Here is a 12,564-nt window from a genome sequence, read left to right on the forward strand (position 1 = left end):
TTACACACACGGGTGGCATTAGACTCAGCAACTATGCTGACTGAGCCACACAAAATGAATCTTATCTGCATACCACTATTAGCTGAGCAGTTTGAGCTCCTTATTTGCATAGCAAAGGAATGAGGAGATGAAGAAGTGGTTTAATTTGAAGAGGTGCACTGCAGATGTTCTATGCAGGTACTCATAGAAGCAGAGTTCTGTACAGAGGATTGAAGGGCTGAAGCTGAAGAGCTTGTACTGTGGGTGTTCGGAGACCACGCACAAAGTCAGCGAGTTGGAGTTTCTGCAGTTGTGCTCTGTGCATTGATTTTGTGCAGAGCCACAGTGATGGAGAGCTGAGGATCACGACCAGCACCTGCATCAGTGGTGACCATTTTACACTCGGTTGCCTTACAGACTTTCACAAGAGACAGCTGGGCTCAACATATCCTGCTGCTACTGATGGACAAGTGAGGGCAGAGCCTCCTGGGAGGTTAGCAATGAACTATTCTGTAATAAGATATCTCTCTTTTTTTTTAATTACTGAAGATTTCATGTTCAATAAGCCACTAAAATCATCAATATAACTTTAATAGACTGATCAATCATCCCAGCAGTCTTGCTTTTATAGGCTAAAGTCAGTGAGCTTGATGGCTGCCTCCAGTGTAAAGTACTAATCAATCACGTTGTTTTATCAATTTCTTTATATCAGTCAACAACATCAACTGTTGTTGATGGCCTGAAAAAGCCCATTTGAGACATACATCACCCAACCTTTCCCTGGAGTCATGCAGCCACGTTCAGATCTGCTTGGGGAGTTTGTCTTTAAGCTTAATTACGCTGCTGCTTCTTCTAACTGACTGAGCCTGTACCTAACAGCTTCGTCATGATGCACACAAATGCGAGTTTAGGTTGAGGCTGTTGTGTTTCGTCTTCAACGGTGGCCCCACTGTATTGCAGTTGTTTTGACTGATTAATGAACTCCCTGTCAGGGGAGAGAAGATGCAGCCCTCTATATACCTCTATATACCTCCACAGCACCGGGAAACTTTAAGATTATGTTCTGGCAGAAAAAAAAACTAGCACTACATGAGGAAATGTAGCGCCTTCTTTCATTTGTATGCAAAGCTGATGCAGACAGGGTGTCTACAGGAGTCAAGCCAAGAATAAACAGGACTGTCCTGATAAAAACACACGGCCATTCGGATACAAGCAAGCGAGTTCCTCGTTGATTGTTCTGTTAAATTAACGCTGCATTCCTGTAGTTAACCTTGCCGTTGTCGCTACAAAGAATAAATAATGGCCTTGACACAGTTTCTATGATGTTATTGTGACAAAATGCTCAAAATACCTGCTGTTTATTGTGTTTTGTCATCTGATACGTCTTCAAACTCATAATCGGATTTTTGTAGCTGTTTTGTGCCGTCTGAATACATTTGAATGTTTATTTTAGAATGCTTCTGTAACCATAGTTAATAACTTCAAAGTATATAACCGACGAGCCCGCAGTTTGACTTAATTTGGCCTCGCTGGTACTCCGAAAGCTTTGAAAAAATATATAAGGCCTGACTCTCAGACCTTTTCAAATCTGAGCCACACTTCTTTGCACTCAACTTACCATTACAGACCTGAGTAGCTGCCTTTTGTAATCATAATGTTGTTACCGCAAAGCTAAAATCCTGATCCAGGTGGTGTTTTCTTCCGGAACACATGCAGACATACGCACACCCACACAGACTCCGCAACCACAGCAGACAGCAGATCGACAGATTAACTATAACAAACTACTTCTACTGGTGATTTTGTGGGCACCCACTTCCTGCGCTGGGTCTAGTTTTTGTTTTCTTCGACTAGAGCAAGGAATCAGCAGCAGAATTGAAAACGGTTGCAAGGGCACAAACCAATCACTGACATCCACAACACTCTTTCAGCCTTCACCACTTCACTTAGCCACAAGCAGGTAGGATGAAAACTTACGAGTAAGAGGCACACTGGCATTAGCCGTCCCTAACTTGTTGATGGCGACACATGTGTAGTTCCCGTAGCGGTCCTCTGTCATGTTGGTCACTGTGAGGACTGATCTGGAGCTGAGGTTCTTGATGTCGATGCCCTGACCCTTGATAATCCTGAAAAGAACAACACAATCGCAACAAAATGAGGCTTTGATTTCTCACCTAGACACACAGTGCTTGGAGTGAAGTGGCATGAATCAAGGACGGTGCAAATGTCATCTTAAGTAGGTCTTCATCGGTACAGTACTTCATCACCCTCTTCAGCAGATCTTTTCATCCCTTGGTCAGCCGTGTCTGCTTCGGAGAGATGCTTTGAAGGACTGAGACGAGGGAGAAATGTCCCAGAGGTGAAGCAGCTGGGTGCCACTTGACAGGTTGTTCATCCTTTTGTTGCAGGTGCAGAGGATCATAATAAATCCTACTCTAGTTGTTGCTGGCATCTGTGCTGAGAAATTAACAAATACTCAACAGTCCACTTTGGTGGTGGTGATGATGACCTTTAGCAGCTTGAGGAGATTAGAATTGACTTCTTAAAGGCACATGTTACGCATCCTGAAAGTGAGATAGTTGTAGAAAGTACATTTCAGTTTGTTTTCATCTTTGTGGTTTGCAGTTTCATATTTGGCATTATGAACTACAAAATCCTCCAGAGAGAATACATGTTTCTATCTTGGCCTCACTACCCTGCCCCCCCCTACAATCTCTTGTGACTTTGAGAGGTGCTCTGAGCGTAAACACTATGTTTGACCTTTTGTCCAACAAATATCTGCAAATCTGTAGCTCCCTCTCCCACTGCAACTTGCTCCAATCTTAGCTCAAGACTCACAGATAATCTTAGCATGTATTAGGCATCATCACTAGTTTGACACGAGAGTAGTCGGTGCTCCCTTCTGTCACCGAGAAAGAAACCTCCCCACCCCGACACATGCACGCAAAAACAATCACCCGCTTCCATTCAGAAATGAAAGCAGCGACACATCGAGAGGCAGATTTATTTGTCAAAACTGTCACTCTGCTACTGATAGAGAGAAACTCCAAGGAGGGGCTGCATTAATGTTTTGGCTGCATTGCTACACAGCCAAAAGCGGCTTTAATTTCCCAGTGGGCAGTGAAGAAGCAAATGTTAATGTTGTACAGAAGCTAACAATTCTCGGAGCCCGGGTCCTTACATTACTGTTCTGATCATGATGGCAAGTAGATGAAGAAATCCCAATTTAGCCGTAAAAAGTCACAGAAGGAACCAGTCCTTGAATTAAGTAAAGACTAGAATCATGCCAACTTGCCTCCTTAGCAATTTGAATAAATTGAATCCACCCCATAATTACAATTAGCACAGTGTGAGCTGATGATTGAAATTGTGCTCACTCGGAGTGGGTAAATCATGGGTAATAGGGGTAATTTGGTTTTTAAATTCAAGAACTGACACTTGAATCTGGACTGATTGATGTATGTGTCGCCAATGATTTAAGCCAGTTGCCGGCAAACATTTGTATTAGAATGCAAGGTGAGGACAAGGCACAAATGACTCTTGCTGGAACATTTTCATGGATTCTCCCCAGAGGCTGAAGGAACGGGAGAGCACACAAACGCATTGTCTCTCAGGAAACAAAACAAGCACAAACAGAACTTCCCTATCAAATGGAGGTATTGCCTAATAACTCAATTGTTATTGTTGAATGTCAGCATGACAGATTGCACTTTCAAGTACAAATTTAAACACTTTTACATTTATTCTAATTTGTTTACGTGCGCCTCCGGAACACCTATTTTTTTTCAAGCTGTATTGACTTGTTGTGGCAGGATGAGAGGAGCATGAAAGCGGGATGAAACCATGACAGTGGACAAACATATGTTCATGTTACATAGACCTACCACAATGCATTAGCCTTGGATCGTCAGCTAGCTAGATAACTGCACTGCCTTCGTCGGGAAAAGCGTCTCCTCTGGGCGCCAGAATTTGCAGAACTTGGGCTGTTTATTTTGACATGGAAAACTGGATCAACTTGTGAAGTGTGAAGCTGAAATGTGGCACCATTGCAGATATGGCAACACACCAGCAGTGCCAGCTCAGAATTGCAGAAGTTCAAGGGCTGCACACCTATTAAGGGAGGCGAAGTATCAAGGCTGCCTACAGTTTGCAGATTAAGTTTGTTCAGAATGCTAATGTAAAGGTAAGAATCCAGAATCATTGACATTATTTGCTTAGTACTTTTAGAAACTTTTACCAGAGATCGCTGGGATCAACGGATACACCGATAAATAGTTACGACCCCCGGACAGAGTCTTTCGCTCCCCTGCTGTGTCTGTAGGCTCAGTCCTCAGCAGCTCCAACATACGCCATGATCGTGTAAGTTTCAGTCCAATAATGTTGCTAACTTAGTCCACAGCTGGAAGGTGAACAAAACATTCAATACCTGCAGTGTGCATTTGGGATTTAACATTCAAGCAGTTTGCTTTCGCTTAAACCAAATCTACGCTGTCTGCCTGGTAAATGTGTGTCTTTTGAGCTCCCCTGAGGTCTATCAATCGAGGTGTTGTATAGATACGCCTCCCAGCGTCTAAGGAAGAGAGCGCCGCTTCCTTTCCTGTGATTTCGAGACCTAATTCTATTACCAGAGGATTGTTTGAATCATTCAGGTTTGTGTGGGTGTTTAACAACACATTTGTCTGCGACGTGACAAACACGAAATGTAGATTTATTTACGCTTTATTCAGCCTTTAAAGCAGGATGTACGTGTAACGCAGTCACTTTCAACACTATATATTACACTCTTTAATTTCTGCAATGAGAAGATAAAATGTCTGCTGTAAAAAGTTCTATGTGGGTATGTTGGGCTATAAGACGATGCAAATTCCATCAGATCTAACCAAATAATATCTAGCGCTCTAAAAACTGTTTAACTTATTAGAGCCAGACACATCAGCTGTATACACTCACTTTGAAGTGGACGGGGTTCAAATGCAAAGGATTGGGTTTGGTGGATGAAGTCATTTAAATTAGTACGCTGTGTTTTTAGATGTTTCCAGTGTCTAATGTGAGACTAATGTGACCCTCAGTGTTCACAATATTCAAAAGAAGAAATAAATAACTCTGAATTTGACAATTCTATGGCATCTATCTATCAATTTTTGCTTTAAATGATGCTCAACATTAGTTTGCAGCAGCAGCTGGAGTTTTATCAGTTCAGTCATGAGGCTGGTAAATGATTTCAGTTTACCTGCCACTGGTATCTGTTGCTGCACCTTATACCTGTGTCCACTGCATGCTGCTAAATTGCATTCATAAATGCTGAGAATAATCCACAACACAGCTGCTGTGGCCTTGGATGTCAAATCTAAAGGCTCGCACACAGGTCTTTTCTCTCCTTAGTTAGATTTAAGTGTTGCTTCTCTTTATATAATGGAAGCCTGCATTCTTATGCGTAAAAATTCACTTTGAAAGTGAATCTATTTAGAATAAATCTCTGGTATGCCAGCTAACCCTAAGGAGTTATTCAGCACAATCACAAAATGTTTATTACCATACTTATCATATAGAGCTGCAAACATGTTTAGTAAAGAAGAAAATGCAAGCTGAGAGTCTGTTTTGATGACACCCTAAATTCTGCAGAAACTCCAGCTGACAGTAAACCACAGAGGAGCTATTACACTGAGCAGTTACAGTACATCCAGTAGACAAAGGGATGATGATGCAATTACATTTAGTCACAACAGAGAACAAACAATCAGACAAGGCTCACCTTTTCTCCCCCTTGTACCACTCGAATGTAGGAGAAGGCACAGCAGCAGCCTCGCACCGCAGCAGAGCCGTGCGTCCCAGACCGACCTGGTGGCTCTTCATCTCGTGGATGGATGGGGCAACTGGAGGAAATAAAGATAATCTCAGCCAAAACCAAGTGCGACTTTGAGGAGTTTCCGCTCTATAATCAGTATAGGGATACAGTTAAGAATACTGTTAAAGCGATGCTCAGAAGCAGAGCTGTGGTGAAAAGGGGGCTTGTTGAACTTGACAACCTCTGACATTGGGGCCAATGCACACATTACATGGAGTAAACACAACACTCAGGGTCGGCAGAGGCTGAGCTGGGAAGGGGAGTGGGCACCCCATCTTCAGTGTTAGGAGAGTGAAATGAATTGCACGGCATGGTGATAAATAGCTTAATGGAAGTTCAAAGACTGACTGGTAGAGGCAGGTCCTTTGAATGCAAAATGAGATTCCTTTCATGTGCTGAAATGTGGTGTAAATCTCTCTGGCAATGTCATGAAGGCAGCTTTGCATATGGGCAGTTTCCAGAGCAACCCGGTCCTTCGGTACTTTAAGTATTTACCCTGCTTCTAGTAACAATGCCTTGAAATAAATGAACACATTAATCTTATACAGACATAACATAATAGCATTTTGTTAAATGAAACAAAATGGCCAAAGTATTCAAACAAAGAATTCTCACACCGTTATAATTGTTTCATTTAAAAAAAAAAAAAAGACTTCTTAAAGAGAGAGAGGACATGCAGTGTTAGCTGTAAGCAGCCCCAATAGATCTATTATGATTTCCTGAGGAAACCAGTCATTATGACACAGAGCTCAATCAGACACTGTGCATTGTGTAAACTTGGCTTGACTTGCCAAATCCTGACAACCAACGCGAGTGTTCAGAACGCACGAGCGGACGCACATCCATTTGACATACAATGCTGGCAAAATTACTTTGTCATTCATTCCGTTTCTGATTAAAAAACAAAAAGTGTCTGCATCTAGAAGTAAATTACTCAGCCATGTTTGAAAGTGAGGTGGAGACTATTCATAATCCCGACAATGAGGCTTTCAGAACGACCTGTCAGTCTGAATCCAGTGGAAATTCTTGGCCAAGTGCCTCCAAACCTCTATTTTCAATTGCATTTTGAGATGTTCCAAAACAAATGACCTCAGCAAGGGCTGCATCAGCCTCCCAACGCAACCACCTAAATCACTAAACCGCAAACAATACAGTAGCCAGTTTCACCCGACAGATGCTGATAGTTGGGATGTGCGTTTTCAGGCATGTGGTATATCAGGTCAATCGTGCCTCTGAATGGCACATGTAAACACTTCTGTGAGCTGGACTTGGTTGAAATTTTAAAAAATGCCATGTGGGCCCAGGGTGTGAATATCCAGCCTGTGAGAGTCAGCGTGGATAGATGAGGTGAGAAGCAACAGATCTGTGCGAGAGGAAAAAGACATGTGAGTGTTTGTGTATGTGGTGGATGATCATGTAAGAGAAGCACAGTGAGGTGACAGTGAGCTCTGCGATGATGGATGCCTTTCTACCAACCTCCACATTCACATGACTGGTCGATGTGGATTTTCTGTCCTTGCATACTGGCGCCAATTATACCCACAGTATATTTCCCTCTTCTTTGGCTCAGCTGAATAATACCAAGGACTTGAGATGGTGTACAGAGCGATGGGTATGCTTGAATTTTCCTGTTCATTTATCAATGTATGAACTGTTGGCTATAATGCAAGGGAGGGGAGGCAGGTATGAGTAGACCTTGACTTCGTGACTGCACATGCTGTGCAGGTATGTGCGCTTGTGTTTAACAATCTTCTGCTTGCAAGACGTCACACATCCATTCCACCTTTGCAGCTTGCTTTAGACTAACCTACCGAACTACACCTTAAAGACAACTCGCAACAGAAGTTATAGACCCCACCCGTCTTTTCGTAGAAGAGCACCAACTAAAGAGTGCTGTTGAAGGTTAGGACAAGGAAGCGTCTCTGCTTAACAATTAACAATACCCACTCGAGCGGACCTGTACAATACTTGAAAGAAAAGAAAGGGAACGAGGACAGAAAATTGCGACAGTACTCTGCAGCACAGAACTATAAATCAGTCAGAAATATGACTAAATCGATGCGGCATGCCGACCGACAGCAGCTTAGCGAGTCCTCGTAATCCTCCATTGGTGTCATTGAGCTGGGCCATTGATTATCTGAGGCCTCTGAAAGCATGAGGGTGACTTGGCCGTCGTCCTGCACAGTTACCAGAGCACAGACGCCGGGGCCCAGGCAGGTGTGTCAATACTTGAAACCTCACACATAGCGCTAGTAACTTTTTTTGTTAAAACGCAGGGACATACAACCACTGACAAATTATCTCTATCAATGGGCTCCTTTCATGTGGCTGCCGTATTTCATTTGGATGAAAGGGACAGCCCTCTCATTTCTAACCAACTGGATCAGCTATTTGTCCAAACAAGCTCTGCTGTCTTCGTTTCACTCCAAGCATTCTCTAATTATGGTTATTTCGGTTTCATCTCCTTTCTCAGATGGCAGTTAAATCCCTGACAAGGAAATTAGACGAGTCTGGCTGGGGTAATCTACCGTCCACTCGAACACTGTGAGCCCAGGAGAACTGGTGTTGTTTTAAAAGCCGAAGGTTATCAGCCAAAACACTTCATCTGTATCCATTTGCTGCACTTTGTAAAGAGTTCACTGATCAACAGATTGAGTATTGGGGTTAGGTTCTGATCGTGATGTTATTCACTGATAAGAGATCAGACCGATGCCATCAATCCACATAATGGTCCAGTTTCCTTTTTTCCTTTTTACTCATTATACATATCTTATAATGCAAGTTAACCCTAAAGCTAAAATGTTGTTGCGGAACAAGTTAGTAGAAAAAATATCCAAGAGTCCCTATATGAGGACAATATCTAATTTTTGTCTCTCTGAAATCTTTGAGTTTAGAGTTTAGTAAAGGCAGAGGTTGCACTGCCCCGTTAACCTGCTGCAGCAGGCACTTTGTAACGCAGTGAGTGCAGACTACTAACTCAGCGCGTCTTGTGTCAAGAGATAAAAACCAACGACGGTGGTTAATATTTATCCGGAGTGTCCTGGCTGTGCTGCATTAACTTTTTAAATTTTTCGTTGGGCCACGTGAGCATTGAAAAGACATTCGTTCGGCTATAAAAGTGAAAGTTCTTTCTTTTGTTTTGTTTTTGTAGGAATTCATTTGTGCTCTTTTCAAAGACAGCACAACGAAGGGCTGCAATTTCCGACTATTTGTTATAAAATGCCTTCTGTTAAAGAGAAATAAATCATAAAACCAGACAGTATCAACAATTGGGTATCGGCCCAGAATTGTATAGAAATCCCCAGTTTCTACAACACACACGGGCAAAATACAGCCAGAAGGGGCCCTTGGACCATCTTACCCAGTCCATAAAATTCTCAAATGAAAATAAAACGGTCTAAAAAATGTCTAATAAACCGGTTAATTAATTTTGAGGCAAATGAAAAAGAATTTCACAGTCTCACTGAGTGCTGTCTGCATTTAGATTGGACTGAAACGAGTTGTCTCTGCTCGGTGAGATATTCTGGCTGTTACGGGAGGAACAGACTGGGGACGAATGCCTTAAAAAAGAGAAAAGGTTGATCATTTTCTAAATATTTTTCCACAAAGTTGTTCAAAGAGTGCACCACGAAGAGACACCGTTCAACTAAGCGTGTCAACTCGTAGAACAGCGTCAACAAGGCAATAGTTACATGCTGTTAAACAAGATTCCAAAACTTTCCCTGATGATGACTGTTTGAGTGACTAAATAACATAGTCTGCTCTTTTGATTACTTTAACTACTTGAATATGACACACTTGTCATTCAGGAGTTCTACAGCTGATAATTAGACCTCGTATGCGAGCCCAGCGTTTCTTACAGTGCAAGCTTCAGTGCACTCATGGAGAACACCGACACGTACAGTATGCCCGACAGGGTGCTGTGCTTTGGGCGAAAGACGAGAGATGTTGGTTTCCCACGAAAATTATATTCTAAATGCTCACCTAAAAAAAAAAAAATTGTTGTCTTAACTAAATGAAAGGACAATTTTTTTTCCTATTCTCTTAACCAGACACGATGAGACGCAGTTGAAGCTTTGAATGGAGCTTTATTCAAGGGCTTGGGTTGGCATATGCATCACGTTCATTTACCCATGTCTCATCCTAGTCATTATATATTGTATATATTCCCATGGTTTTTATATATGGTTAAGGATCATTCTTGTATACTATTTGACTTCCTTATTGAGTAAAGCTGACCAATTTTTTTAAACAACACTCCTTTTTCCCTTAGTGCCAGCTGGGGTTTCCAGTTTCCCATGATTGTCTTTTTAAAACAGGTCCAAAATGTTAGATGATTTAGATTCAAACAGTGTTAGTTTTGCTCTCCTAAAAAGAAGTGCTCTTTGGGTAAATACATTCTTACACACACTTTCCCAATATCAACAACAGCAGCAACGATGTTCATAATAATGTCCAAGTGCTGATACTCTGGTATTGGAAAGTACAGGTGGATCAATAAATATAGGATTTACCTTCAGAACTGAGGAGACACTGCCATGAAAAGAGACCGAGATCTTTTTCTTTTACTCTATCATCATCTGTGTTATCCTAAGAGCCAGTCAGAGCACATTTCAAAAGCAGTCATTCGCCTTTTGTTTGACTTTGGAATGGAGAAAATGAGCCCTTCCATAGCTTTGCAGGTGGTCCCGAATGCTATAGTTTTATATGCATATCAATAATATCAAGTCCTTCCAATTTAGATCTTGGCACTCAAATATGTTAAGACAGATCACGACCATAAAATCCATCTAATCCAATAATTCCACATTTCAACTTGCTGGCATATCTTTAATCTTCATATATTGCGCAATCTACCAGCAGGAATGCAGAATAGTGCCGTAAAAATCATGAAGTTTCAATAATCCAGGTAATTTAGTGTCTGGAGAATGCCGTGGCGGTGCTGTAAATCACGCTCTGAGTCGTGGTGACTCCACCAGATGGGGGGTGAGGGGTTGGGTCCAGGAATAGCACGGGCGTGACAGAAAAATGAGCACCACGAGGCCCCCGGAGGGTGACAAATGGTCACTTGTGGGTCGATCGCAAATTGACTTCGACTGCATCTGCATTATCCAGAGCTTGTCCGCACAACAGAGATTGTGCTTCACATGTGTCCACAAGGTGGACAGATACAAATATGTTAAATAGAAAGCGTGACCTTCTCCCAGTCTGACACTAATGGACGGGTTTTGTTCAGGGAGCGGCCCACCTTGATGTGCTGGGCTTCACTGAGCTGCATGCCTTAAGGTATCCTCGTGTGACTATTGATGATGAATTGGTGTGCTTCCAGACTGAATGTGATTTATTTAGGTACATATCATTGTTTGCCAAGAGGACCCGGAGAACGCAGGCTTTTTAATTAAAAGATCAATTAATAACCCAACCTCTTCAGCCAGATTTGAAAATGAGTTTTCATTGCAATTAAGGAATGGGCTCATCAGTGCATGACTTGTCAGCTTACACACAGAAACACTGTTCCCCACTGCCATCTGTAGGCTTCATTGTCCTGCTTTTTTTGTCAGTCAAGAATGGTTCCACTGCCAGGATTTATTAATTCATTAAGATTTCTATTCAGAACGGTGAGGGAACATTGTGTTCCTTCGTTTTTTTACAATGCAAGGCATATAAATAACCCACTTAGTGTGCCGGACTGTGAGGAGCGACGGCAAGGATTCAATCTATTGCCTGTATTTAAGACGTAATGGTTCAAGGTACACAAATCCCCATCAGTCTGCAGAGATGCACACAAGCCAGTCGGGCTTTTTGGGGAAGACAATGGCGCAGTCGGGACATATAGAAATATAATTAATCGAGTGATGTAAGGGTTCAGAAGGTCATCTCCGCTTGTGTAAACATGTGTAACATGCTCCACGGTTTAATGTAAGCCTCTGTGATTGAACACGTTCCCATTTTTTCAGCAATACAAGTCATAAGATCAGTCAATAGAACTGCAGACCAAGCACAAAAATGAAGACACTTTGTGTCAAAGGTATTCTGAAGCAGCGCAAGCCGGAACATTTATTCTGCAGAAGATCAAGATTCCGCTCATTTATTCATGCCCATCATGCAGCAAGGAATCCAAATAGCAATCAAGTCGAGAGCTTTGGAGAGATGTAGAGAGATGGATTTACATCCAAACAGCTTGAGGGCACTGGCTTTAACTCTACTTACGATTGGATCAGAATCCAATTTTAGGAAGCCTTCTCTTTTGAATTGTAAGCTTCAGTATTTCAATGGATACTGCAAACTGTCGACAAATGCTCAAGTGTGACTTTGTGCCTCATTTTAAAACACTTGCAACACCACATAGATTTTATTGAGCTGTGGAATGAACATCTCTTCCACCTTTGATCCAACTCCGCGACCCACTTCTGCACTCAGCCTGGACACACAGGCAGCATGTAGAGACTGCATTTTATCACAAGTAAATGAACAACTTTGCACCAATTAAGAGTCTGTAATTACTGTTAGCAAAATACTCTGCAAACATGCCCACACCCCACTAATAGTTGTTTGCTTTGTCGTCATTACTTGACATTGTAATATTGGACGGTTGTGTCAAGTAAACAGGTTTAGCTGCTTATTTAATTTCGACGGTCATGACTCCCCAGAACAACTCTGTCAGCGGAGTAAGACGAGTATGTATCTAACAGGGCAGGGCCCGAATTCCAAATAGCCCCGAATGATGAGGGTATTAAGGG

At 42.2% G+C, this 12,564-nt stretch overlaps 1 protein-coding gene across 2 annotated transcripts in view; it reads right to left on the reverse strand.

The window, feature by feature from the left end:
* negr1 (neuronal growth regulator 1) overlaps positions 1–12,564 on the reverse strand; it is a 138,670-nt gene that overhangs the window by 47,708 nt on the left and 78,398 nt on the right. For both annotated transcript variants that reach the window (XM_072389391.1, XM_072389392.1), the window contains exons 5-6: positions 5,732–5,852; positions 1,957–2,105 (exon numbers count right to left, since the gene is read on the reverse strand). In XM_072389391.1, coding sequence (XP_072245492.1) covers positions 1,957–2,105; positions 5,732–5,852 — 270 coding nt within the window. The remainder of the gene's footprint in view (positions 1–1,956; positions 2,106–5,731; positions 5,853–12,564) is intronic.

This window comes from Leuresthes tenuis, unplaced genomic scaffold, assembly GCF_036924035.1.
Source record: "Leuresthes tenuis unplaced genomic scaffold, fLeuTen1.0.hap1 SCAF_7, whole genome shotgun sequence".
Classification (NCBI taxonomy): Eukaryota; Metazoa; Chordata; class Actinopteri; order Atheriniformes; family Atherinopsidae; genus Leuresthes; species Leuresthes tenuis.